Source organism: Durio zibethinus, chromosome 17, assembly GCF_047325235.1.
Source record: "Durio zibethinus cultivar Kanyao isolate XHJ-2024 chromosome 17, ASM4732523v1, whole genome shotgun sequence".
Lineage (NCBI taxonomy): Eukaryota > Viridiplantae > Streptophyta > Magnoliopsida > Malvales > Malvaceae > Durio > Durio zibethinus.
This window is the reverse complement of record NC_143178.1, coordinates 12,116,209-12,143,433: the sequence shown is the minus strand read 5'-3', so window position 1 is coordinate 12,143,433 and position 27,225 is coordinate 12,116,209. Positions and strand designations below refer to the sequence as shown.

The 27,225-nt window shown below is 29.0% G+C and overlaps 2 protein-coding genes across 3 annotated transcripts in view; both read left to right on the top strand.

The window, feature by feature from the left end:
• The first annotated feature begins 2,764 nt into the window (after positions 1–2,764).
• On the top strand, positions 2,765–5,717 carry E12A11 (PEBP (phosphatidylethanolamine-binding protein) family protein). Of its 2 annotated transcripts, none has more exons than XM_089745822.1 (4): positions 2,765–3,174; positions 3,409–3,470; positions 3,590–3,630; positions 5,230–5,717. In XM_089745822.1, exons 1-4 carry the CDS (start codon positions 3,019–3,021, stop codon positions 5,448–5,450), a joined length of 480 nt encoding a protein of 159 aa, XP_089601948.1. In that variant the 5' UTR covers positions 2,765–3,018; the 3' UTR covers positions 5,451–5,717. The 2 variants fall into 2 exon arrangements, with proteins under 2 accessions (XP_089601948.1, XP_022735469.2); XM_022879734.2 differs by having other exon boundaries at positions 2,767–3,213.
• Positions 5,718–23,917: 18,200 nt separating this feature from the next.
• LOC111274670 (beta-glucosidase 44-like) overlaps positions 23,918–27,225 on the top strand; it is a 34,536-nt gene continuing 31,228 nt past the window's right edge. Inside the window, exons 1-2 of the mRNA XM_089745740.1 lie at positions 23,918–24,053; positions 24,168–24,256. Coding sequence (XP_089601866.1) covers positions 23,918–24,053; positions 24,168–24,256 — 225 coding nt within the window. The remainder of the gene's footprint in view (positions 24,054–24,167; positions 24,257–27,225) is intronic.

Genomic DNA, 27,225 nt, shown 5'->3' with positions numbered 1-27,225 from the left:
CATGTTTGATTTGGTATGGCACGAATAATTATTATATATATTTAATAATTATAATTATATTACATAAAATAAATAAATATGTTCACATTAATACCTTATACCTACATGTATCAATTTAATTTAAACACTAAATTAAATTAGTAAAGTCATTTTTTTAGGTTTTATTTTGTTGATAATTTATTTTTTACAATTAATTTTTAGTATAATTTTTACTTCCTTTTTAAAAAATTTTGAATTTTTGGTGGGCTTGGACAAGCTTAGACAACTTCTTTTAAAATTTAGATGGGCCTAAACAATAAATTAAATTTATATTTTGAGTCGATCATATCAAAGCAAATTTGAATCTTATTAGTATTTTATTTAAGTGCAATTTAAATTTGATCTAACCTAATTCATAAACAAATCTAAAAGAAGTTTTGAAAATTTTAAAGTTCAAGTTCAACTTTCACTATGTAAGCTTGATCTACGTTAGAGTTTTTCTAGTACATCTTTATTCTAAGGATGGCTCTAAGATGCTCTAAGATTTATACTAAGTACGGAGAGATTAACCAAAATTTGTAATTTCACATAAAAATATAAATTAAACTAGCTTTTTTTATTTAAAAACAAATTCCATTAGGACACAATTTGTATTGGGTACTCATTATAATACTAAAATATAAGAAAATTTTATTTAAAAAATGTTAACAAAAATATATAAAAAGTGATTTTTCATATAAAAACAACCTTTTTTTTACAACTTCTAAAACATTTTTCATAGTTCGAAAACTAGTATATAGTTTTTTTTTTCCATAAACCCCATATTAATAGGATCATTAGCTTAAGTTAACCTCTATGTAGAGATATTCAACTTTGAGGCTATTCCAGGCCTACAGGCCTGGCCCGCTTTGGGTTTGAGTTAATATAAATCTTTAAATACCTAAATTTGCCTCGATTTTTGTTAGATTTATTTTATTGATTTATTATATGTGAGATAAAACTATGATTTATTATAATTCTAAGTTTTATTTGTAACTTTTAATTTCAAAAAAATTGCTAAATACAAAAGAATTGTTATATCAAAACCTATCTTTCAATTAAGTAACCTAACAATGGACTTTATATATATATATATGTATATATTTATGCCAAGTACGTAATAAAGTTCTTCATTGAAAATGCTTACAAAAAAAATTATTTTGAGAAAAAAAACTTATGTATTTACAAAGTTTAGTGAAAAATTAATAATATTTAAAGGAAAATATTAAAAACATGCAATTTATAATTAAAATTTGATCAATATTTATTTAACAATAATAATTTTATAAAAATTTTTAATAAAAATAGTTATATGAAATATACATTACAACTTATTAAAAACTTTTTAAAATTTAGACATTAAAACTATGTAACAATACATTTCAATTTATCAACTTAGATTTTTTTTAATTATAATTTTTCATTCAATTGTTTTTAATAAAAAAAAAACTCATGAATTTAACATAAAAATGTTATTTAATTCTTTCCCTTTAACATTTGCTTATAAATTGTATTATACTCTAAAACTAGATTATAACTTGTGCGATGTATGAAATAATTTTTTCTATGTAATATGAATATATATACAAATTAGTTTCTTTTTAAAATTATATTCAAAATTTTAAAACTCATAACATATATAAAATTTATAAATATTGACTTGTCATTAAAAATAATTTTTTTGAAAATAGCAAAAAAGAATTATGTTTTCTTTGGATATTTTTGTTTACAATAATATTTATATATTTGTAAAATTATATCAAATAAAAATAAATTATGTCTTTTTTTAAAAAATAAAAAAATATATTATTGAATGATAAATTAAATAATAAAAGAAGTATTAGCACACTTTCACTTTAGTAATCTTGACTAAATTATTATACAAAATATAAAAAATATGTGAAAATATGTGAAAAAGAAAAATTAAATTGAAAAAAATAATTTTTCATAAGAATGAAACTATAATAACAATAAAATATATCTTAGAAAAAAATTATAAACAAAAAAACTGCAATAGTAATTGAATATACCTTAAAAAAAGTTACTAAAAAAATTAAAAAAAATTGATGTATAACACATTACATTTGTAGTGTTAAATAAAAAAAATATTAACATATTTTCACTTTAGTAATATTGACTAAATTATTATATAAAATATGAAAAATATTAGAAAATGTGACAAAAGAAAAAATAAATTGAAAAAAAATTTAAAAGATAATTTTTTAAATCAAGATAAAAAAGATTGTTGAAAGATTTGGATAAATTTAATCTTTGTAATTGTTTAAACATGTTTGAAAAATTTTGATAATTAAATAATTTTTTAAATAAGGTTATTTAGTAAACAACTAAAATTATTTATTAAAAAAATAAAATCCATATTTTATATTTTTAATTTTAGAATATATATCTCTAACTTAATTTGATTTTTAATTATAATTTTAATAATTTTGATTTTGAATAAATTTAAAATTATTTGATTTGTAATTAAAAGAAATTATCTTATTCTTTTAAAAAATTATATTATGTGTTATTTAAGAGAGTTATCTACTTAAATACCTATATGACAAATTTATTTATATATATTATTAAATAATATATATTTTAGATTAGAGTTCATTCTTCTTGAATTGGTTCTTTTAGTAGGATATAAAAGCAGCGATCTTTGTTTTTCTCCTATTGGCCTAGTGGTTAAGAGGTATTATGAAAGACATGTGAGCGTGACTTTTAACATCGTCATCCTTCTTTCCCTTTATACGAGCGTTTGCCCTCTTTTGAGAAAAAAAAAAAATAGCAATCTTTACACAGCTGGGAGGCATCGCACGTGGCAGTCTCAGCCTGAATTAAATTTTGATGCCCTATGCATGGCACATACGTCACACTAATCTAAGCCACTTCTCACCCCTTTACTCTTTATAAACTCACTTCTTTCTTTAACTACACCACCCTCAAATCACACCAAAATCATACACACTATTCTCCGCCTTTTACATAGTCTTCCCCATGGCAGTCTCCGTTGATCCTCTCGTTGTTGGTCGAGTTATTGGCGATGTCGTCGACATGTTTATTCCTACTGTCACCATGTCTGTCTACTATGGTTCCAAGCATGTCACCAACGGCTGTGACATAAAGCCATCTACGGCAATCAACCCTCCTAAAGTTAGCATCGATGGCCATTCTGATGAGTTTTATACTTTGGTTCGTTATCTCAATTTTTGAATTCGAATTGGGCTATCTTCGCTGTTTAGTGTTTACCATATACGCATGAAATTTATCAAGATTTTCTTTGGATCAGTTTTGTAGCCTTTTTCCGTCATTTCTTTGAGAGAGGCTATGATCATTTCATGCATGTTGATATCTGGGTCTGACAATTGATGCTGATGATTCAAACAGGTGATGACTGACCCCGATGCTCCAAGTCCCAGCGAACCAAGCATGCGTGAATGGATTCATTGGTCCGTCTATGTTTCTTCCTTTTCATGGTTTTTCTTTCTTTTTTGGGGTAATTTTATAAACATGTTCTTGATCATTTCGTAAAACAACATCCAATTGTTTGCTTTTCTTCCACTTTCAGGATCGTTTCAGACATTCCTGGTGGAACCAACCCCACTCGAGGTAAACAATAGGAGTCTAAAATAGCATACTTTCTAGTATTATGTTATGTCTATCAGATTTTTAATATTGGATATATTTAACTTTTTATTTTCAATTTACTATGTTATAAATATTTATAACTTAAAATTGCTGATAATTTAAAAACTTTTCATTCAAGTATTTATAAACCTAAAAAAATTAATATTAAATCTTAAATAAAGAAAACAAAATTTTGAAAAAAGTTTTAAGAGAAAGTTTTTAGTTTATGGGATAGAGCAGCCGGATGAGCATTCTTGTTTTCATAAGATTGGTTACTTTGATTCTGTTTTCCTTCTCTGATCAGCTTCTCCGAGATCCAAAGAAACCAATTTTTATATAAAGTAGCATTAATCTTGCATGCATGCATGCATACAACACTACAATCTTTTGTGGAGACGCATTTGAAAACTGAACCTCATTATAGATGGATGAAGAAGAAGCAAAAATACGGATAAGTGCTTTGAATATTTAGAATTTAAACTTTTGTGAAATAAAAAAGTTCTATTTTCATCCGATAGTGGATTATTTATTTTTTTACTTTTTTGTTATTAAAATGGGGTAAATTTAAATGAAAGATAAAGCAAAATATTGTATTTTTAGCAAATTTAGGCATTTTATTAATATATTCGAGGATCAGAAACAATTCTTGCATGCATGCCGCATCCTAGGCAATAATGCTGGGAACGTCTTAACTTTTGAGAAGAACAATTAGGGCCTGCACTTAAACATTTGCACCACCACAATTCCTCTTAGAAATGTGCTAAAGATCCAATAGTACCTTAACAAATGCTCTCCAGCAGCAAAATTCTCTTACATGACTGTTAAAGCCCATGTCTTGGCTCTTTATTTCTACACCCAATATTGTCCCTTTGCCCCTTTCTCAATCATCACCTTTTTTACAAATGGTTAGTACATTGAACAACAAGTATCAGCTCATGTATGTGGTGACGTCCTTGCACCATTGTCAGAATAGACCAAAAGGCATGTCATCAGACTGTCCAAGTGGCGACCAGACAAAAATTCGACCTAGAGAATACCAAAACAGTTCACCATGTTTTAATTTGACAAATAAACTATTAACAACTCTTGATCTAGTAAATATTAAAATTTTTTCAGTGTCTGATTAATAAATACTTAATCTAGTGAATTGATAGCGTATATGGTGAATGAGATTTTTTATTATACAATATATAGAAGGTTTGATTAACCCTAAAGAAAATAATAAAAATGTATATTAAAAATAAATACTTAGGAATTAAATTTATTAATTTATTACTTTTATACTATGAAATAGCATTACCCAACCCTAAATTGCTTCAATTTGTATGTACCTGGCTGGCTTTAGTTTCTTAACCCTAAATTGTTTCAATTTGAATGTATAAAATAATAATGATATAATAATAAGATAGGTTTGGGTATAAGTAAAAAGTAGTACTATTTTGCTCAATAATCGACTGTTTCACTACTAACTACTCGCCAGCGGTATGAAATTTAATAAACATTAATTATTTTTTGAGTGAATATTTTGAATCGGATAGGTTTTGTAATTGGATTAAGCCTATTTATGGGGGATTGTTTCAGGAAAGGAGATCCTGCAGTACATGGGGCCGCGCCCTCCAGTAGGCATTCATCGCTATATTCTAGTGCTATTCCAACAAAAGGGTCCATTGGGGCCTGTGCAGCAACCAGCATCACGGACTAACTTCAATACTAGGCGTTTTGCTGAACACCTTAACTTGGGTCTGCCTGTGGCTACGGTCTATTTCAACGCTCAAAAAGAGCCCGTCAGCCGAAGGCGTTGAGTGTTGACTGAATCCAAAATATATAAATATATATCGTTTATGGTAAGTAGGAAGAGTATTGACCTTCCTCTCGTTTAGCACTTTGGGAGAGTGTGTTTGTTTAATTAATTAAGTTTAGTTTTATGCAAGTAGTTTGGACAATTGTCATAGTAGTACACTAGTACGTTGGATAAATGTTCGCTAATGCCTATATATCGTTTATGCGTTTGGTCGCTTTAAATTAGATGCTTATTGCCAAAAAAAAATAAAACCAAATATTTTTTTAAACTTTAAGCTTTTTTTACTTTAGTTTGGATCAATCAATTTTGGGCTTTTATATATATATATAAAAGACAGATGCACTTATATTAATATAATTTTTATATATTTTTTAAATTTTTAAATCAAAATTGTTAGATTTAAAAATATTATTTTAATTAAAATTAGATTCAAAAGTTTAGTAAGAGTTATAATAAGTGTTACGTTGGTATAAATTAATTTTTTATATAAATATACTATTATTATTATTATTAGTTTGGTTCGACCAAAATAACAAAAAAAATGAGGAAAGAAAAAATAAAAATACACAAAAGAAAGAGAATGAAAATTTGGAATAAAAAAGAAATGGACGATTTGAATAAAGAGACAGAGAAAGCTGAGCTCTTTTCCTCTAAATTATCCAGGGTCTTTCTTTTCTTCGTCTTTCTCTCCGCTTCCTTGTAACAAGTTTTTTCATATTCAAATCAACAAAGCATCAGCATAAAAAAGGCCAGAGCTTGGGAAGCAAATAATACCCATGTCTCCGAGGCATGGCATGGCTCCTCATTTGGGTCCAGGCTGTAGGAGAGTGTTAAGAAGACCATGGCTGACAACCCAGTTGTTATTTAGTTTAAGATTTGGCGCTTATGGGTTTAAATCTCTTAAAGTTTTTGGGTGAGTTGTTTTGTCAGTTGAGTATTTTCCAGAGATTTAAAATGTGTCCTTTTTTTTTTTAGAGACTGTTTCAGGTATTCTTTGGAAGTGAACACATGACGAAATTAGTTCATGGGAGGTGTGAAAGTTCAAACAGTAAGAAGGCTGAGAAGATCACTCAATCTTGTGATGATGTTGTTGCATAAATCTAAATTGGCTTCCTGGAATTTTAGAGTTGTTGAAATGATTTGGCACTGTTTTTTTGAAGGACATTGCCTATGTCATTGGAGTTGTTTGATGGTTGAGAATTTTTTTTAATGCCGGATTACGTGAGTTGTTTTTACATATTGGAGTTTAAGTTGGAAGGATGGAATAAGTGGAATCGGTGGCTGATCTTAATATATATTTATGAGGAGGTCAATTATATTATATATTTTATCTTTTGTAAATATTCTATCACATATATATACTAATAAAAAATAATAAAACACAAAATATATTAATAAAATTAAGCATGTAAATTTTACAATAAAACATTACTATGTATTATTAAAAATTTTAAGAGTAACACTTTGAAATTAATAGTAGAATTACTAAATATATAGTCTTTTAATGGCATAGAAATTTTCTTTTTTTTTTATAATTTAAAATTGAAATAAAAGAGTATAAATAAATCAATTGTTAAGTAATATGTTTTATAAAAACAAGAAAAACAAATATAATTTTAAAAGAATGAATTTGAAATTTTAAGATTAGTAGTTTTTTTTTTTTTTTCCTTTTTTTTTAAAATGTTAGAATCTCATTAAAAAAAGATTTTAGGATAGTATTAGATAGAGATCTAAAATAAAATTAAAATAAAATTAAAATCCTATGAAAATAAAAATTGAAGTAAGCTGGAAAGAAATAGAAAACACATAATTATGACTTTATTGAAAATTAAAGTCTTATTGAGAAAACTAAAAAATTAATTTGATTTTTGTTAAGTTCACTTGTTATTTAAAACTTATGATAAATCTTTTAATTTTAAAGATTTTTAAGTAGTTATTAATTAATTAGTATAATAAATAAACAAATAATAATATGATTTTTATCTTTTTTTAATGATAATAATATATAAAATTAAATTTGTCATAACGTATAGATCTGTGGATCTATCGCTAGACATGAATTAGAAGAGTCGTTACCAATCTTTTTTGTTTAGGTGTGATTGGTCACCTGATCAAATCTGTCTTATTTAAAGATGAGTCTCAAGATTGATTTAGATATCTTTAAATAGTAGATTTAGATATCTATAAAATTAAATTTTAGATTCGAGAGTATGATTGTATGTGAGGAAAGTTATAGCACATTTACAACGTCCATCCAAAGATGGTACCAGTTTGATTCCAAATTATCCAAGTCTTAAAAAATGTTTATGTTTTTACCAAAATATTAAATATTAAAAATTAGTCTAAAAATTACCCCAATAGTTTGGTAACGACTTAAGATAATTCTTTCATCTCAAGAGTATTTATGGGGACTAGTGTCTCAACCTGAAGAGGCTCTATCATTAGATTTATTATAATATTTTATTTAAAAAAAATAAGTAAAGTCTCTTAATAATTTAGTGGGACTTACTTTGAAACAGATATCCCAATAGTTTGGTGAGATTTTTATTTGAAAATGTTTAGAAAAATTTTATTTTTTCGAAAAAAATTCATTAAGTCTCTCAATAGTTTGGTAAGACTTAATTTAGAAAGCAATCATTTAATCGTTTGGAAGATAAAAAATATTTTTTATTATTTTTTATCTTTTTTACTTTTTTTATTATTTTATTTTTGTTTTGAAAATTGATTCATGAAAGTTTCCAATAGTTTAGTGGATTTCATAAATTCACTTGAAAAAGATTTATTTTTATTTTTTAGCTTATTTGAAAAGATTTTTTTGAATAAAAATGGAATTTTGGAAAATATTTAGTAAAAATAAATAATTAATAAAAATAAAAAATGAAAATTAAATAAATTAAAAATATAAAATAAATAAAATCAAAAAATAAAAATGAAAAACCTACGATTCTGGTCTGATTAATGTGTAGGTTGACATACTGGTCAACGAGTCAGATTGTAGATCTTGGGCTATCCAAAATGCTGCTGTTTTGGGTAGTTATATAAGCCACCTTACAGCATTTTGCCTTAGACGTTCTTTGTGCCCTCTCTCTCTAGTTTTTGTTTTCTCTACCTTCTCTTTAGGATAGCCAAGAATACCCACTGAAAATTAGAAATTCTTATCGATTTTTGAAAAAATCACCAAAAACTTGCTGAAAAATTCAAACTTCTACCAAAAAACTCATTGAAAAATTCATTTGTTCTTCCAAAAAGCCAGCTTTTTTCTAAAAATTTTCCAAAACTTTAAACCTAATTCCAAAAATCTAAATCCAAGCCCAAAGACTCCAAATCAACCTTAGATATCTAAATCTAAAATTCCTGAAACCTACAAAATCCCAGCAAAAACCCATAACTCCTTTCCCAAATTTTTTTTCCTTCTTTCCACCCTTTCCTATGTTTTCTGAGAATTGTTCAATTTATAGCTACCCTTAGAACAAATTTTAGGAAATGAATAGAACCGATCCCAAGCTTGAATCCTGTAATTGGATTCTGCCCAAATTTCAAATTAGGTCTAAGTTCTTTACTGATTGATTCGAAAATCCTCTGATTATGAATTAAAGCCTTTGATTATTAGAGATTGGATTCCTTTGATTCAGGAAATTCAATTCTTCAGTTATCTTAATCGATCAATAGTTAAAGAGGAAGAAAAAATAAATAATAATAATAATAATAAAAAAATATAATAATAATAATAATAATAATAATAAAAATAAAAGAATATACTATAATAAAATATAATATAATATAATATAAAAATAATAGTAATAATGAAAATCGGTTCAATTGACCTTGAACACAAATAAGTGTCTACAATTGTCTTTTTTGGCATATCTCCGTTAAATAAGGATGATGCAAAGACCTAGATACCCACTCTATTCTACTCTAAGAATCAAATCAGTAAGCAAAAATGACTAAGACTAGACTACAAGTTAAAAAAATGATCTAAACTAAGTTGAAATTGGATGACTAGGACGAAACTGCAAGTCTAAAAGATAAAGTGATTAGGATCGAGTCGAGATCAAAGATGAACGATCGAAATGAAATCGTGAGTCTAAAAGATAAAACGATTAGGACCGAGTTGAGGTCGAAGATGAATGATTAGGATGAAACCGTGAATTAAGAAAATGATCTAAATTGAGTCAAGATCAGATGGCCGAGATAAAACCATGAGTCAAGAAAATAATCTAGACTGAGCTGAAATTATATGACTACTGAGTTGAAGTAAAAAATGAATGACCGACATGAAACCATGAGTTAAAAAAATGATCTGGACTGAGCCAAGATCAAATGACTGAGATGAAACCTTAAGTCTAAAAGACAAGCAGTCAGGATGGACTAAGTCGAGATCAGATGACCAAGATGAAACCGTGAGTCTAAATGATAGAGTGACTAGGACCGAGTCGAGGTCAAAGATAAATGATATCATGAGTAAAAAAATGATTTAGATTAAGCAAAAATCATATGACAAGAACGAAACCACCTGTCTAAAAGATAAAGCAATCAGGATCGAGTTGAGGTCAAAGATAAATGACTAGGATAAAATCACAAATCAAAAAATGATTTGGACTGAGTTGAGATCAGATAACCAGGACGAAATTACAAATTTGAAAAATAAAGTGATCAAAACTAAATCGAGATCGTAGATAAATGATCGAGATAAAATCGCTAGTCAGAAAAATGATCTAGACTAAGCCGAGATTAGATGATCGAGACGAAATCGCAAGTTAGGAAATGAAGTGACCATGATTGAGTTAAGGTAAAAAATGATTGACTGAGATGAAATCATAGATCAAGAAAATGATTTAAATTGAACCAAAATCAAATGAGTGATAAATAATAATGCAACAATGCAAATGCATGTCCTATGTAGTGCCGATGTCATGAAATTTCAATTATGATGACAAGACTCTCAAGACTCCACTAGCCTTTCTTAACTTTTTAGTATTAATAATCTCAGAATAAATTTGGTCAATTGGTCCATGTTTTTCTTCTCATTTAATCATGACTCAAACTGTGTCAATCAATCTATCACTGAATTTATCACTAGGTCACCTTATTTGCCCTTTTGTAAATTATTTTCTTATGTTTCTTTCATTTATTTCATCTTGAATTTATTTCAAAAGAATGAAGAACTATTTATGACAAATGTCATTCGTTTATTTGTCATCATTCAAATCAATGACAATCATGATACATTTCCTTGGTTTCATTCAAAGAATGTTCATTTGATAAATGATAAGAAAAATATATCTATATTATTGAAAGAACAAAATGTATCTTCAAGAATAACTTAAATATGAACAAAGATAAAATACCGTGATTACTCAAATAGGACATTAACATCTAAAATAATAATTATTTAGACAATCTTGCACACAAACTTACAATCATCTTTTAAAAACAAATTCTATTAATATTTTCATTCTTTGAGCCGATCATCATCCTTATTCCTAGGATCTTCACATGAAGTTATTTTTTTGAGTTTTCATATTTACTTATACTACCTTTTCAGGTTTTCAATTTAAGCCTTCTTCTTTTTTTATTATTTTGTTTTTGTTTTGTCTTTTTTTTTTTCTTACAATTTTTACAATTTTTTCTCTTTTTTTTTGGCACACCTTTTTTCTATTTATCTTTTGATCCACCAGTGACACTTCGATCAAAGTTTCAAATAATCCAATAGCAAATCCACCTTAATTCAATTCATGATTCTCCAAATCAAGTATTCACGTTTGATCAAAATGAATTTTTAAGGTATGTAATATAGGCTAAGGTAAAGGATTATGAAAGAAATGGATAAAATAGGCCTAAATTGTATTTGCAGGGTAATCAAACCAGAGATCATTTCTTCATGTGGAGTACTTTGGCATTTTGTCTCATCAATTTTCTTTTTCTTATCTTTTGTTTTTTTTTTTTTTTTGTGGAGCACATTGGCATCTTGTCTCATCAAGTTTTCTTTCATTTTTCATTTTTCATTTGTTAAAAAAAATTGATCACAAAAGGGCTTTGCCCCTAAGAATGAATAAGTTTCTCAAACTTTACCCTTCAGTGTAGAGTGATCCTTAGTTAGGATTCTTCAAATGAATTTTCAATAAGCTTAAATGGGGTAGCAAAGGATAATTTTTTTTTAAAGATAGAAAAAATGGTAATTTTTCATTTCGAACATAAATATTTTCAATGGAGAATATTTATTGACCTAAAGCAGACTTATGAATAAAGATCATATGTTGCATCACTTTTAAAATTCTTTACCAGATTTGTTTTCCTTTTATTCAGCAATCCAAATGAACCAATAATTTTCATCATCAATTAGATCATCGAATAATGTTTTTAAAATCGAATCTTGAAGTATCGGCATGATTGTCAGAACATTCATTATTTAGAATTAAAGAATGAACAAAGGAAAAAGATATAAGAAAATAAAAGTAAATAATAGGGATTCACACAAAAGAGGAATATCATGAAAATGCATCAAACATGTCACTTTATTAAATAATTATGAATAAGATGAACTCTAAGTACATAAAAAAACTCTATTATAAGGAAATCCTAAGAGGATAAGCAATCCTAACCAGCCTCTTCAAAATCATGCCCTTGGATGATTGGGTAATGGGCTACTATTGACATTAGATATTGTGTTTCCACTGGTGTTGAAGTTTATTACCTCTTCTTTAATAATCTTTTGTACCATATATTTTAAAGGGATACGATTTTTGGTACAATAGCTAGTTGCCCCATAATGATAGCTAGGAGATTCAAGTTGTTTTGCTGGAATAGGGGTAATTAAATGGTTCTTATAAAGCGTTTGATACAAATTTTTGTAGCTCATAGGAATAGGGTCAAATATAGATTTTTTTCGATTTCATGGTTTCCACACACCACTTGTTAGGGTAGTTGGACGAACAGAGGGCCTGGGTGTGGATGGATAAGAAAGTCACGGAGTTGATTGGTAAACTGCAACAGAAGCATGACTCACAACAGGATAATATGTATGGGATAAATAAATTAAAAATAGTTTTTAAATTACTACCTATCAAAACTCATAGCTTGAGTCTCATTTTTTTTTTAGGCATCTTTTTAGCAGCAGAAGATTCTTTTTCTTTCAATTTACCATTCTTGATTGCATTTTTAATGATCTCTCCTAAAATCATCATGTCAAAAAAAAATTCTTAGTCACATTTTCTATTATTTTCTCATAGTATGGTGACTTTAGAGTGCTTACAAATAGCACTATCATTTTTTTCTTTGTTAGGAAAGGTTGTACCTGAGCAACGACATCTCACCATCTTTAGGCATACTTTTTGAAAGATTCGGATGTTTTTTTCTCCATACCTTGTAACAAAAGGCAATCAAGAGCCATGTCTATGATGTGGTAACATTGGTTGGTGAAGGATCGTGTCAAATCTTTCTACAATTTAATGCAAGTCCTATCCAACTAAACATACCATATTGTAGCAGACTCGATCAAGTTGTCTTAAAATATATGCATGAGCAATTTCTCATTGCTAATGTGTGCTGCCATCTTACGATAATACATTGTGAAGTGTGTAATAAAACACTTAGTATCATCGTACTTTTCAAATTTTGGTACTTTAAATTTTGGAAGAATAGTCACATCTGACACCAAACAAAGGTTGATAGCATCTATGGAGTCATAGAAATCAATGCCTTCCACAACTTGCAGCTTTTCCTCGATCATACTCATGGTTTTATCAATCTTAGAGTCTTTTAATGGTACAATTATTTATATCTTCACTTCTTCTTTTATCTCATCCAGTTTAGGGATTTAAATGGGCTTCTCTAACTTTTCAATGAAGATAAGATTGGTATAACTCTAAACATTCCCTTGATTAGGTGCATAAGGCATTCTGTAATTCGAGAATGTGGTTTACTAAGGCTGAAGACTTGGAGTGGTTTGGGTTTGATGTGGACCAAAACCTGGTAGATATGGTGGTTTAGTAACTTCATGCTAACTGTTTTTTTCCATCTTTTTCCTTAGTTTATCTTTTTTAGAATGTCTAGAATCTTGCTTAATTTTTTCTTAGGTATCTCATGGGCCTTTTCTATCCTTTCAAGATGATTTGCATTATCCTACTCCATTTTTTTTTGCTCTAGTTCGGGTATAATATTGGTGTTGAGCTATCCATGAATCTTAATTTCCACAATATGCAAATTTAAAATGATGCTTATGAAAGCTTCAAATTAGGTATGAGAATAAATGCATGAATACAATAAGGTGAATTTACCACAGAGCAATTGTTATCAAAGAAAATCTTTATTAAATTAAAAGTCACTTTCAACCAAATCTAACATTACATCCATAAAAAGTCTAGAAATATTGGGAAAAGAAATCCATAACTCATCGATACTGACTTTGCACTTTATTAAAGATATCTATCAATTTTTGGCCATATGCTCCCACTGGTGGCACTGCTACTTTTCATTTTTCAATCTCTTCTATCATGTCTTTTAGTTTGTAGACAGCCATAATGACTCTGTCAAGCAGGGACTTCAACTGGTTATGTTTCTGCATATATGCTTCCTTCATTTGTTCACATTCTTCAATTATGGCTTTCATTTGTACTTTGATTCCTATCACTATTCCATTTAGCATCTAGATTTTTTTTGTGCTTTAATGAGCATTGCATCTCTTTCTTGCAGTTTTGCTTGTAATTGTCCATCTTTTTGCAAAAGTTAAACCACTTCTTGGTGAATGGATGACCGTGTTGTATTGAGGTCAATACATAATTCCTCCACTTGTCTTTTTCTAGTTCTAGTGTTTGGACTTCTTTTCTAGCTTTTTGTTTGTAAGCTTCAACTTTTCATATTCCTTTTTTAGGCCAGTAGAGGACTTTGCTAGGCTTTCCATTGATATAGCTGAGATTTTCCTTATTAAAAATTATTTCATGGTATATATTCCTTATGATGAATCTAAAAATATGAATGCATGATAAAAGAAAAGGGTTAGTAAAAAATACATAAATATAGAGATCAACATATAGAGTTAGTAAAAAATATACAAAAAGATAATATATAAGCTTACAAATGAACATCCAATAATGGGTCCTATTTAGGATTTTCTAACACATAAGAGAGGCATGGTTCTACTTATGGTTGGGCTCTTAAAGTTAACTACATGTGGTGTAGATAAATTTTAAAAAGTTATCAAATTATTCCTTACATCATCGTTCATTACAGACTAGTAAGGCGCATCGATCCTCGTCTATCATAGGCTTCAAGTGGAAAGGGTTCAATTTGAGTGGGAGTATTTTACAAGCCTATACGAAGACATGAAATTTCATGAGGGCATAGGTACTTCACTCCTTTCTATGGGTAAAGTTTAGATGGAAAGCTTTATGTTATGTACATGCAAATGAATAACAGATATATATAATAAATAAATGAATAACTAAGCAAGTATAAAAAAAGAAGTAAATAAGAAAAAGAAAAAATAATCCCAAATTTATTAAGTAAGGCTTGGATAATAAAGAATCATTTACTGGCTAGACTCTCGATTTTCCCAGTGGATTCATCATGTTGTTATAACATATAGATCCGTAAACCTACTGCTAGGCATGGATTAGAAGAATCGTCATCAATCTTTTTTATTTAGGTATGATTGGCTACCTGATCGAATTTGTTCCATTTAAAGATAAGTTTCAGGATTGACTTAGGTATCTTTAAACAGTAAATTTTGATCCACAAAATCAGATTTTAGTTCTAAAGTGCAATTAAGTGTGAAAAAAGTTATAGCATCCTCATAACGTCCATCCAAAAATGGTACAAGTTTGATTCCAAATTATCCAAGCCTTAAAAAATGTTTATGCTTTTACCAAAATATTAAATATTGAAAATTAATCTTAAAATTATCCTAATAGTTTAGTAGCAATTTAAGATAATTCTCTCACCTAAGGAGTATTCATGGGGACTAGTGTCTCACTCTGAAGAGGCTCTGTCATTTGATTTATTATAATATTTTATTAAAAAAATCAGTAAAGTCTCTTAATAGTTTAGTGAGACTTACTTTGAAGCAGATTTTTCAATAGTTTGGTGAGATTTTTATTTAAAAATGTTTATAAAACTTTTATTCTTTCAAGAAAAATTCATTAAGTCTCATAATAATTTGGTATGACTTAATTTAGAAAGCAATCTTCCAATTGTTTGAAGGATAAGAAAAACTTTTTTATTATTTTTTATCTTATTTACTATTTTTTTTATTATTTTATTTTTGTTTTGAAAATTGATTTATGAAAGTTCCCAATAGTTTGGTGGATTCCATAAATTCACTTGAACAAGATTTATTTTTATTTTTATTTTATTTTTTTAGCTTATTTGAAAAGTTTTTTTTTTCTTTTTTGAATAAAAATGGAAAATTGAAAAATATTCAGTAAAAATAAATAATTAATAAAAATTAAAATTAAAAATTAAATAAATTAAAAATATAAAATAAATAAAATTAAAAAATAAAAAGAAAATGGAAAAGGAAAACTTACGATTCTGGTTGAGTTAACGTGTAGGTTGACGCATTGGTCAATGGGTCAGAGTGTGGATCCTAGACTGTCCAAAATGCTGCCATTTTGGGTAGCTATATAAGCTACCTTTCAATGTTTTGCCTCAGACACTTTCTGCTCCTTCTTTCTCTAATTTTCATTTTCTCTACCTTCTCTTTAGGATAGCCAAAAACACCTACTGAAAACTAGAAATTCTTGCTTGTTTCTAGAAAAATTACTAAAAACCTATTGAAAAATTCAAACCTCCACCAAAAAACTCGTCGAAAAATTCATCTGTTCTTCCAAAAACCCAATTTTTTTCCTAAAAAATCTTAAAAAATTTTCATATTTTCCCAAAATTTTCCAAATCTCTCCAAAAATCTTTTAAATCCTTAAACCTAATTTCAGAAACTTAAATCCAAGCCCAAAGGCTCCAAATTAACCATAGAGATCTAAATCCAAAATTCCTTAAACTTATAAAATCCCAACAAAAACCCAGAATTCCTTCCCCAAAATTTTCTTCCTTCCTTCCATCATTTCTTGTATTTTTTGAGAATTGTTCAATTTATAGCCACCTTTAGGATAAATTTTAGGAAACGGATAGAATCAATCATAGGCTTGAATCTTGGGATTGGATTTTGTTCGAACCTCAAATTAGGTTTAGGTTCTTTAATGATTGATCCAAAAATCCTCTGATTATGAATTAAAGCCTTTGACTATTAGAGATTGGATTCTTTTGATTCAGAAAATTCAATTCTTCAGTTACCTTAATCGAGCGATAGTTAAGGAGGAAGGAAGAAAAAAAATAGTAATAGTAATAGTAGTAGTAGTAGTAGTATACAATATAATATAATATTATACTATAATACTAATAATAATAATAATAATATACTATAATATAATATAATATAACATAAAAATAATATTAATAATGAAAATCAATTCAATTAACTCTGAACATAGATGAGTGTTTACAAAATTGTAAACCATAAAAATAATAATTTAATTTAAAAGATCAAATTTACACGTACTAAAAACTTTGAAAGTTTAGGAGAAGCCAATGTATCCTCAAATTCTAATAGCATAACCCCTTAGATTATATATGTTAATGGTATTTAAAAACTTTGAGAGAGGACCAAAACCCCCTCAAGTTTCAATAAGGAGCTGCCCCTGGATGGAATTTCAAATTTGTTGATTACACTATAGTAAAATGGCATATTAGCGGTAATTTTATAGTTGTCTTTCACTTACAAACGCCACTAACTTCTATGTTTTTATAAAACTTCAAGCGTTTATTATCCAAATGCCACTAAATATTCAAATAGTGGCATTTTATACATATAAACGCCATTTAAGACAAAAATTAACGGTGTTTATCAACTAAAATGCCTTGAATAATCCTATATGCTAAAATTGGAGTGATTCTTGAAGGCATTTCAAGCCAAAAAATATCTTGAATAATCTGCTCATAAAAAATAAAAGTGATTATTGAAGGCGTTTTCTACCAGAAATGCCTTCAATAATTCTCCTAAAAAAATTGTAAAGGATTATTGAAGGTGTTTTTTTGTCAAAAACGCCTTCAATAAATCTCCTTGTTAATAAATTTGTGAAAAATAGAGTAGCATTAATTGTTAGAATATACGGTTGTTAATTATAAAGTCATATGTTTGATCCCTTCTTTCAGCATTTTTTGAATTTTTTAAGGGATTATTAAAGGCATTTCTGGCTTTAATAATCCCTCAAAAAACCTAAAAAATGCTAAAAGAAGAGATCGAACCTACAACCTTATGATTAACAATCATATGCTCCAACTGACAGCACTACTCTATTTTGATAAATTTATTGACAAGAAAATTTATTGAAGGCATTTTTGACCAAAAACACCTTTAATAATCGTTTACAATTTTTTAGTGAAATTATTGAAGGCATTTCTAGTAGAAAACGTCTTCAATAATTGCCTCTATTTTTTATGAGCAAATTATTTAAGGCATTTTTTTTACCTAAAATACCTTCAATAATATTTTATAAAAAATTAAAAGGGATTACTGAAGGCATTTTTTTTTGTAGAAAATGCCTTCAATAAGCTCCTCTAAAAAAATTAAAGGGGATTATTGAAGGTGTTTTTAGCCAAAAAACGTCATCAATAATCTCCTTTAAAAAATTGAGAGATTATTGAAGGGGTTTTTTTTGCCAAAAACGTCTTTAATAAATATCCTTGTCAATAAATTTGTGAAAAATGAAGTAGCATTGACGGTTAGAGCATACGGCTGTTAATCATAAAGTCATAGGTTCAATCTTTCTCTTTAGCATTTTTCAAAACCTAAAAGATGCTGAAAGGAGGGATCAAATCTACAACCTTATGATTAACAATCGTATGTTATAACTGACAACGCTACTTTATTTTTGACAGATTTATTGATTAGAAAATTTATTGAAGGCATTTTTGACAAAAAACACCTTTAACAATCCTCTACAATTTTTTAGCGAAATTATTGAAGGCTTTTCTGACAAAAAACGCCTTCAATAATCATCTCTATTTTTTGTGAGTAGATTATTCAAGGCATTTTTGCCTGAAACGCCTTCAATAATCCCTTATAAAAAATTAAAAAAGATTATTAAAGGCATTCTTTTACAGAAAATGCCTTCAATTATCCTCTTTAATAAAATTGTAGGGGATTACTAAAGGCATTTTTGGCCAAAAAAATGCCATCAATAATCCTCTCCAATTTTTTTTGTAAACAACGTCTTCAATAATCTTCTCATATAAAATGAATGGGATTATTGAAAGTATTTTTTGCAGAAAACGTCTTTAATAATTCCCTTTAAAAAATTAGAAGGGATTATTGAAAGCGTTTTTGATCAAAAAATACCTTCAATAATCTTCTTTGTAAATAGTGATATTTTTTTAAAGTAAACGTTGTTATTATGACGAAATTGTGCGACTAAAATTTTTTTTCAAAATTGAAACCACTTTTTTCTCCTCTATAATTTCCTTTCTTTCCCTAACTTTTTTCTTAGAAGAGAATGGTGAGAAAAAAAATTCAAATCAAGAAGATTGACAACGTAGCAACGAGGCAGGTAACTTTTTCAAAAAGGAGATAAAGACTTTTCAAGAAAACTCATGAGCTTTCCACTCTTTGCGATACTGAGATAGCTCTTCTAGTCTTTTCAGCTGCTGGAAAGCTTTTTTAGTACTCAGCACAAGGTTTCTCTCACTTACCTCATATCTATCTGTGAATGCTTTGCCTCGATTCTTGCTTTATCTCTACTAGTTTAATATAAAAATCTTTGCTTGCTGCTTGATTTAATGTGTTAAATGTGCTTGGGTGAGTGTGAGAGGAAGCGAGAAACGTAATTGTTTTGAAAGAAGATCTTTCAAATCAAGAGAACTGTGTAAAAGTATAAATTCATGATAACGTACTTGAATCTTGTATTCTATTACAAAAAGAACTTCTTTTAATAATTTGTCAAAAGCTAAGGGGTTTTGACGTAGGAGGCCATGGTTTCACATGAATGTCTATATGATATTTGTTGATGCTTGTTCATACTTTTCTAAACCTTGTTTAAGCCATATTTTATGACTAATCAGCTGTCTTATAAGAAGTTTATGCTTTCCATATATCTTTGCTGGTGTAACTTAGAGCACAACATTGATATTTTACCTTTCATTTTTCTTGTCAGAACCTGAATTGCTATCATTTTTAGTTTTTTTAATTGAATCTTGTTACAATTTTAGGTTTTCTACACTTTTTTTAAATGTTCTTTAAGGTTTTCATAATGAAATTTACAAATTCTCATGATTTCCTTTTCAAATTCTATAAAATTCACGTTGAACTCAAATCTGATTTCAAAACTGTGCACCTAACCTATCTTCAATCTTTTGATCAAAACTCAGTGAATCTAGCTTGATTTACTTCAATTTTTTTCTAGATTTGTAGTTCATAGGCTATAATCAAGTAAAAATTTAGACTCAAATTCCATTTGCACAAGTACAATTAATTCTTCAAAGTTAAGGGTGAATCCAGAAAACAAAAACAATCCATGCGTGAGAACTTGATGAATGATCATCCTCTCTCCTTCTAGGTGTTTGATTTGATTCTCTTATATTTTACATTCTTAGTTTTACATGTTTACTTTTTATTTTTTAATTTATTGCATTTATTTCATGAATTCATTTGGTGTTTGGATAGATTTAATTGTTAATGCTCTATTTTTCTCTGTTTTTAGTATAACTTGAGTTGCTAATTCATAAAGCTGGTTTTTCTCTATTTTGCTGCCATTTTCTTATTGAATTTTGTAGCAAACTTGATTGATGAATTGTTTCTTAGCTCATTTCAAGTTCATTTTCATTATAAGCTTCTAGACCTATTTTTTTCTTTCATTAACTTAGTGACTTTCGATTGAATTTCACTTTATATTTTAGTTGTTTCTAGTTAATTCTTGTATTTTCTTGCACTTTTTGTTCTTCAAATCAATTTTCCTTTTGGTTCCTTAATTGATCTTTTCAATTCCAATTTATGATCACTTGTTTTAGCATCAATTAGGTGTAGATCAATGAGATATTGTCTATCTTCCTTAATTTTATCTTGTATTACAAATTTTATGCTACCTTTTATAGCTTAGCCAATGACATTTTTCAATCAGGATAGAACATGAAGTTATGGAGAAGATAAATGAAATGTACTATGAAGCAATTCTAACAACACATTTTGAGGTTCATGGAGAAATGTTCTCTTTAGCAATGGAAGCCAAGAGGAGGAATAGACGTTGTAGGCTCCACTCAAAGCAAGTGCAACTCCTTTTATGGAGTCCGTTGATGGGCAAGAGGAAAACAAATGCAAAGTGGAATATTATTACATATATTAAACTTTGTGTTTCATGCATATTGGAACAAATTATGTATTTAGATATTTAAATATTTATAATATTCAATTTATAAATTTAAATTCATTTTTATTTCTTTTAACAATTTTTATTTAATTATAATAATAAATATTAAAAGAAAATTTAAAAAAAGTAAAATTTTCGATTTAGCAGTGTTTGGATTTAAAAATGCCATTAAATGCTGAATTTAGTGACGTTTGTATTAGAAAACGCCATTAAATTTAGTGGCATTTTTAAACACAAATGTCGCTAAATTTAGCGATTCTTTTAATGCAAATGCTGCTAAATTCATAATTTAGCAACGTTTTTAAGTACAAATATCGTTAAATTTAAGTGTTTGTATAAAAAAATACAGCTAAATTTAATGACGTTTGTATAAAAAAATGTCGTTAAATTTAACGACGTTTGTGCTTAAAAATGTCGTTATTTTTCAAGATACGTGAATATGCAGCACTCTGAGTTACGTTTTTTTCAAGCGCCGTAAACCTTATAGTAACATTAACAAATGTCGCTAAATGATAAAAAAAATACCACTAAAAATCAAAACTTCTGTAGTTTGAAAAATGGGAGTGGACAAGTATTATCTTTTTAATATTAGGCTGAAATGTAATTTAATTATCCAAGACCAGGTGCCTTATTAATCAAGACCAACTGTGTCGTAAGATGTAGTTCTGCTTGTTTCCTCTTTGACTGTCTTATCCGGAGACGAACCAATCTTGGTTTAACTTTTATTTTAATAAAATATTATTGGTTAAGAAAAAAAATTCTTTTCAGCTAGAATTATTGTTCAATAGATTTGGCGTGAAGCTTGAATTTTTTTGAATTGATTTATTTTAAAATTTTTACTCAGAATAGTTTTAAATTGATTTTCTTCCTCAAATGAAAAAATATAAACTGTATTATTTACACATTTTTTTATAAAGAATTTTAAAATTTTAAGTTCAAGTTTAATTGTGAATGAGTTTAATTATTTAATTATATTATAATTAATTAATTATGATATAATAATTAATTATTTAATTAATTATATACATTTCATAACATTATAAAAAAAAAAAAAACAGAAACAGTTGGCTCTCATAAAAAACTCAGAAAACTACCTTTATCAATCAACTACCATTAATAATGACCCCCACCAGATGATCCGGGCAACGAAACTAAAATAGAAATCTCCAACTCTGTAACGGATCCGTCATTGATTTGGAGATGAAGTACGTGATTACGCACAGAAGTCGAAATGACAACAACTATCTCCATACCAAAAATCCCTATAAATTTCAAAGAAGCTCTCGCAAGCACCCCAACTTCTCCCCTCTTTCCTCTCAATTTCTTTTACTGACAGCTGGGGCTGCTTCCTGGAGTGTGAGAGAGCGATCAAAATTCAGATGTGTAGGGTCGTGCAGTCTTGTTTTTGGAGGATGGCTCGAGTTTTTGAGGTGAGAAATTTTGTTTCTGCAATTACCAACACAATTACACTGGACTGAGATTGCACAAAAGCTTTTGCCGAAAAGACTAAACGATCGTCTTCATACTTTTGTTGCATAATATCGATAAGAGACTTTTCAGATAAATTTAGATAACCTTAAATAGTTGTTAATCAAACGAAAGTTGATGATGGAACTTTTAGCTTGTTCAGCGTTTGTAGATTTCCTCTTCGATAAATAATCAAATAAACAGAATAGGCTGGGTTGTTATTTTTGCTCGGAATGTGCTTGTAGCTACGAAGCACGATCACTTTTTAAACATTTGCATTTTTTTTATTGTTTATTTTTGGTACGAAACTAGGAGCTGCATAGAATATAGTACGGTACAAACAATGACCTGCTGCATCAGATAAGCATATAAGAGGTCTTTAACAAGAACAAGAGGGGCATGAAATAAAACATAAGAGTTTCTCTCATACATGGGGTTACAACAAAAGTTACTACTACCAAAGACAGCCAGGGCATCTGCACAAAAGTTGCCTTCTGAGAAGACATGCATCATCTTGTGTTGGTTAAATTTTGCAAGAAGATTCTTGCAATCAGACATCAAAGTTTGGAACATAGGATTAGTTCTAGTGCAGTTCTTAACCATAGAAATAACTAAAGAGGCATCAATTTCAATTTCAAGATACTGAATATTCATATTTCTAGCTAAAAGAAGGTCATCTCTGAGGGCCAAACATTCAGCTAAAACGTTTGTACCCCTCCCTAGATATCTGGCAGAGCCAACCACCCATCGACCTTCATGATCACGGATAACCGTCCCAGCCCCCGCACTACCAGGGTTACCTCTTGACGAGCCATTAGTGTTCAATTTTAACCTCCCCACCTGTGGTGGCTTCCATTTAACTGGGATGAAAGACATAGTTTTTTAGTGACACTCAGGTTGGTTCATTGCATAAAACTCCCAGCTTTCGCTCTAGCTCTCCCTAACACACCATTCCTCTCCCTAAGTCCTTTAAAGATGCTATGATTTCTTTCCAGCCATATCTCCCATAGGACAAAGACAAACAGAATATGCCAAGAAATACTCTCATGGTATCTACGAGTTCATCTAATGGCGTTTCCTTTGGTCCAGTCCTTCATTTCTCTCTGTTGGTAGAGAATCTCGTTTCCCTCTCCTGGATATTCCACCAGATATCTTTGACCCAGTAGCAATCTCGCAGTAGGTGTTCCAAGTCCTTTGGATGTCGTACACAAAAAGCACATTCCTCAGTAACCTAAACACCTCTATGGGCCAGGAGTTTCCTCGTCGGCAAGATCCCATGCATGCATTCCCATACAAAGAATTTAAGTTTAGGAGGGACTTTGAGGTGCCATATCCACTACCAGTCCATATTACCATGTTCACCTTTGATTCCCTTTGCCAGATCGTAAGCCGACTTAAGTGTAAATAAGCCACTCTTTGAGGCTGTCCAAATGATTTTATCAGGATCATGTCCCATCATCTGCTTGAACACCGCCCTTATTGACTGCATAATATTGTGAGGAAGGGTGAAGAAAATAGGCATATCTTGCTGACAATCTAAGGCCTCCAGACATTGCTTAACTTTGATCTACTCTTCGTTTATGTTGAGATGGCCTTGAATGCGGGACCTGAGTTTTCCCCTCCAGACCCAATTGTCGAACCAGAAGCTCCTATTCTCCCCATTGTTAATACACCATCCCAGCCCTTACTCCACGATGGGTCCTGCCCATTTTATAGCTCTCCAGGTATGTGACGTACAAGAGCTACGTTTGATACGATATTCTACATGAAGGTACTTCGTACTGAAAGTGGTAGCCCATAATGCATCTTTTTGGTTTATAAATTGCCACACCATTTAGGCCAGCTGTGCCCGATTTTGAACGTTAGCCTCTTTTACCCCAAGACCACCAACATTTTTTTCTTTGGTGACAGCTTCCCAACCAAGGAGGTAGATCCTCTTTCTTCCTTTAATTTCTCCCCACTAAAAAGTTAATATTAATAGGGTCAAGTTCGCTCCAAACACTAGCAGGAAAGGCCCGACATTGGATATACACTACAAGAAAATGAAAGATTAGTGGTAGTTTTGCAGCGGTGTTTTATTTACAAACACCGCTAGCTTACGTGTTTTTATAAAACCTAAGGCATTTATTATCAAAATGACACTAAATATTTAAATAGTGACATTTTTACTTATAAATGCCATCCAAAACTTGATATCAGCGGCGTTTGTTAACTAAAATGCATTCAATAATCCTGTTTTAAAAATTTTGAGTGAATAGTAAATGCATTTTTGACAGAAAATAGCTTGAATAATCCACTTAAAAAAATTGATAAGGGATTAATGAAGGCATTTTTGGTAGACAACGCCTTAAATAATCCTCTTACAAGAAAATGTATGCGATTATTGAAGGTATTTTCCGTAAGAAACGCCTTTAATAAATGTATGAAAAAATTTCATAGGATTATTGAAGGTTTTTTTGGTAAAAAATGTCTTCAATAAATATACTATTAAAATTTAAGGATCATACGGTTATTAACCATAAGGTGGTAGGTTCGATCCCTACCTTTAGCCTTTTTTGGGTTTTTGTAGGGATTTTTTTGTAATGGATAATTCTAGGCATTTTTTGGGCAAAAATGCTTTCACCAATCGATTTAAAAAATTTTGGAAAGGAAATATTGAAGGCGTTTTTGGTAGGAAAACACCCTTAATAATCCATAGGAAAAATATGGAATGAATTATTGAAAGCATTTTTGGCCGAAAGCACCTTCAATAATCCAATCAATAAATTTTTAGGTGGGATTATTGAAGGTGGTTTTTGTAAAAAAATACCTTCAATAATCCATACAAAAAAGTTACAACGGATTCTTAAATGCGTTTTTGGCCCAAAACACCTTCAATAATCTAGATAATAAATTTTTAGGTGGGATTATTAAAAGTGATTTTGGTCAAAAACGCCTTCAATAATATTTTGTTAGGGATTATTCAAGGTGTTTTCTTACTAAAAACGCTTTTAGTAATCCTATCAAAAAAACTTTTGTTTAATTATATATGTGAAGTTAGTTGTAGGTTTATGCGCAAAAAACATTTGAAGTTAGTTGTAAGTTTATGCCCAGAAAATATTTGGTTTATATATATGATACTACGAATTACATTTTGGAATTTACATTATGAACATTGTTGTTTTTTAATAAATTGACCACACATCCAAATTTAAAACTGATAATGTTGTCATATTAATATACTTTTCTCAACTAATTGTACTCAATATGTGTATTCATATACAACAAATATATACCAATAATATTAAACCAATACCCTAATCTACAAACTTAAATTATCTATTCAACATGACATGTTAAAAACATTATAACAAATGATTCTCATATATTTACATTCAACCAACAATGTCCAACCTCAAGGTTTATCAATAAATGATAATACATAATCACACTATTCTTTATGAACTTCATCAAGTTCTTCTGCTATGAAGCTTTCTTTACTCTCCCACCTAAAAAAAAAATCAGAAGTAACTGCTAATAAATGAGAACATAATTTAGCTTTTTATTTTTTTGAAGATATAACGACTTTATGAAATTTATACTAACCTTGAATGGTGTGGTCATAAAATCATATAAAACTATCTTTTACATAAAACAAAGGATATAATGTCCAACATCTTACTATAATATATAATGCAATATAAGTAATAAAACCAAATCAATAAATATAATAAACAAATTAATATTAAACTTATCAACAAAATCATACTTCATGGCTAGTAGCAAAGGTTGGGTTCGCTGCCTGACTTGCAACGGAAGCTTGTCTTACATTGACGATGCTATCCGGGTGGCTTATAGGCATGCTATGTTGCATTGCTGCCAACATGACCTTCAAAGCAGCGAGTCTTTGTTGTCGCTCATCAAGGCATTGCTCCTTGTCATCAAGTCGTTACTGTTGTTGCTCAATGATTGCTTTATATTGTGCATTTGTCATTCATAGGGTTTTAGGTTGATTACTAAAAAACTTTGATGCCAACATTAAATTTACCAACCCCATGAACTCGACCAGGACTTTCTTTAGCTCCTAATACTAAAGACAATGGATCTTCACCATACTGGGTTGTCAATTCACCAGATTTAACTTTAGTAGCATAATCATCTTGAAAAATAATAATAAGATGGGCTATAACAACAAATCTATACAAGCTAGTATAGACTGATGCATAAAAGCATAATGCCAATCATACATGATATTAAACAAGTAGTTATACATATAATCTTTTTAGCTATTTTTTTGATTGCTTCATCTACAAAAGATCCATCCTTTCATAGATGTGCTTGTTTCTAGACAACTTATCTAGAAACTTCGATGCTAGAGCTTACTGATTCCTATTAAATTACTATAATATAAGAATCAGAATGTATGAAATGAATGTTCACAAATATTCATTAATGAGTATAAAACAAGTGTGTGAATACTTACAAGCTCATACTTCATAATTACATATCCCTTTCTTGTTGTTCGATGGTCATATATTTGTTTGGCCCAAATATTCCATTGGTTTTCTTTAATTTTCTACAAAGAAAAAAATTACATCAATCACATATGAAGATATCGAATATATTGCATACAATCTTATAAATAATTTTTTTTGTAATGGGTTTGCGTATTGAGAAATTTTTTGATAGCCAATCTTGAACAAAATTTCTCCAATCTTTAACACTAATTACATCTGTATATGACGTAGGTAGAACAACCAATACATCACCTTGATCAGCCAACGGTAAAATATATTAGGTTATCAATTTGCTTTTAAAGTCTCTGAATGCTTTTCCAGCAAACTACAACACAATCTTTTTATAGTCAATTGAGATGTTGAACCGTTCCTAAATAATTTAACAGAATTAGTATGAATA

What these genes read in the sequence shown, in the direction of transcription:
- E12A11 (XM_022879734.2), top strand. Translation starts at nt 3,019, where the DNA reads ATGGCAGTCTCCGTTGATCCTCTCGTTGTTGGTCGAGTTATTGGCGAT. An exon ending in CTGATGAGTTTTATACTTTG is followed by an intron (nt 3,214 to 3,408) that starts GTTCGTTATCTC and finishes TGATTCAAACAG; the next exon opens with GTGATGACTGACCCCGATGC. An exon ending in ATGCGTGAATGGATTCATTG is followed by an intron (nt 3,471 to 3,589) that starts GTCCGTCTATGT and finishes TTCCACTTTCAG; the next exon opens with GATCGTTTCAGACATTCCTG.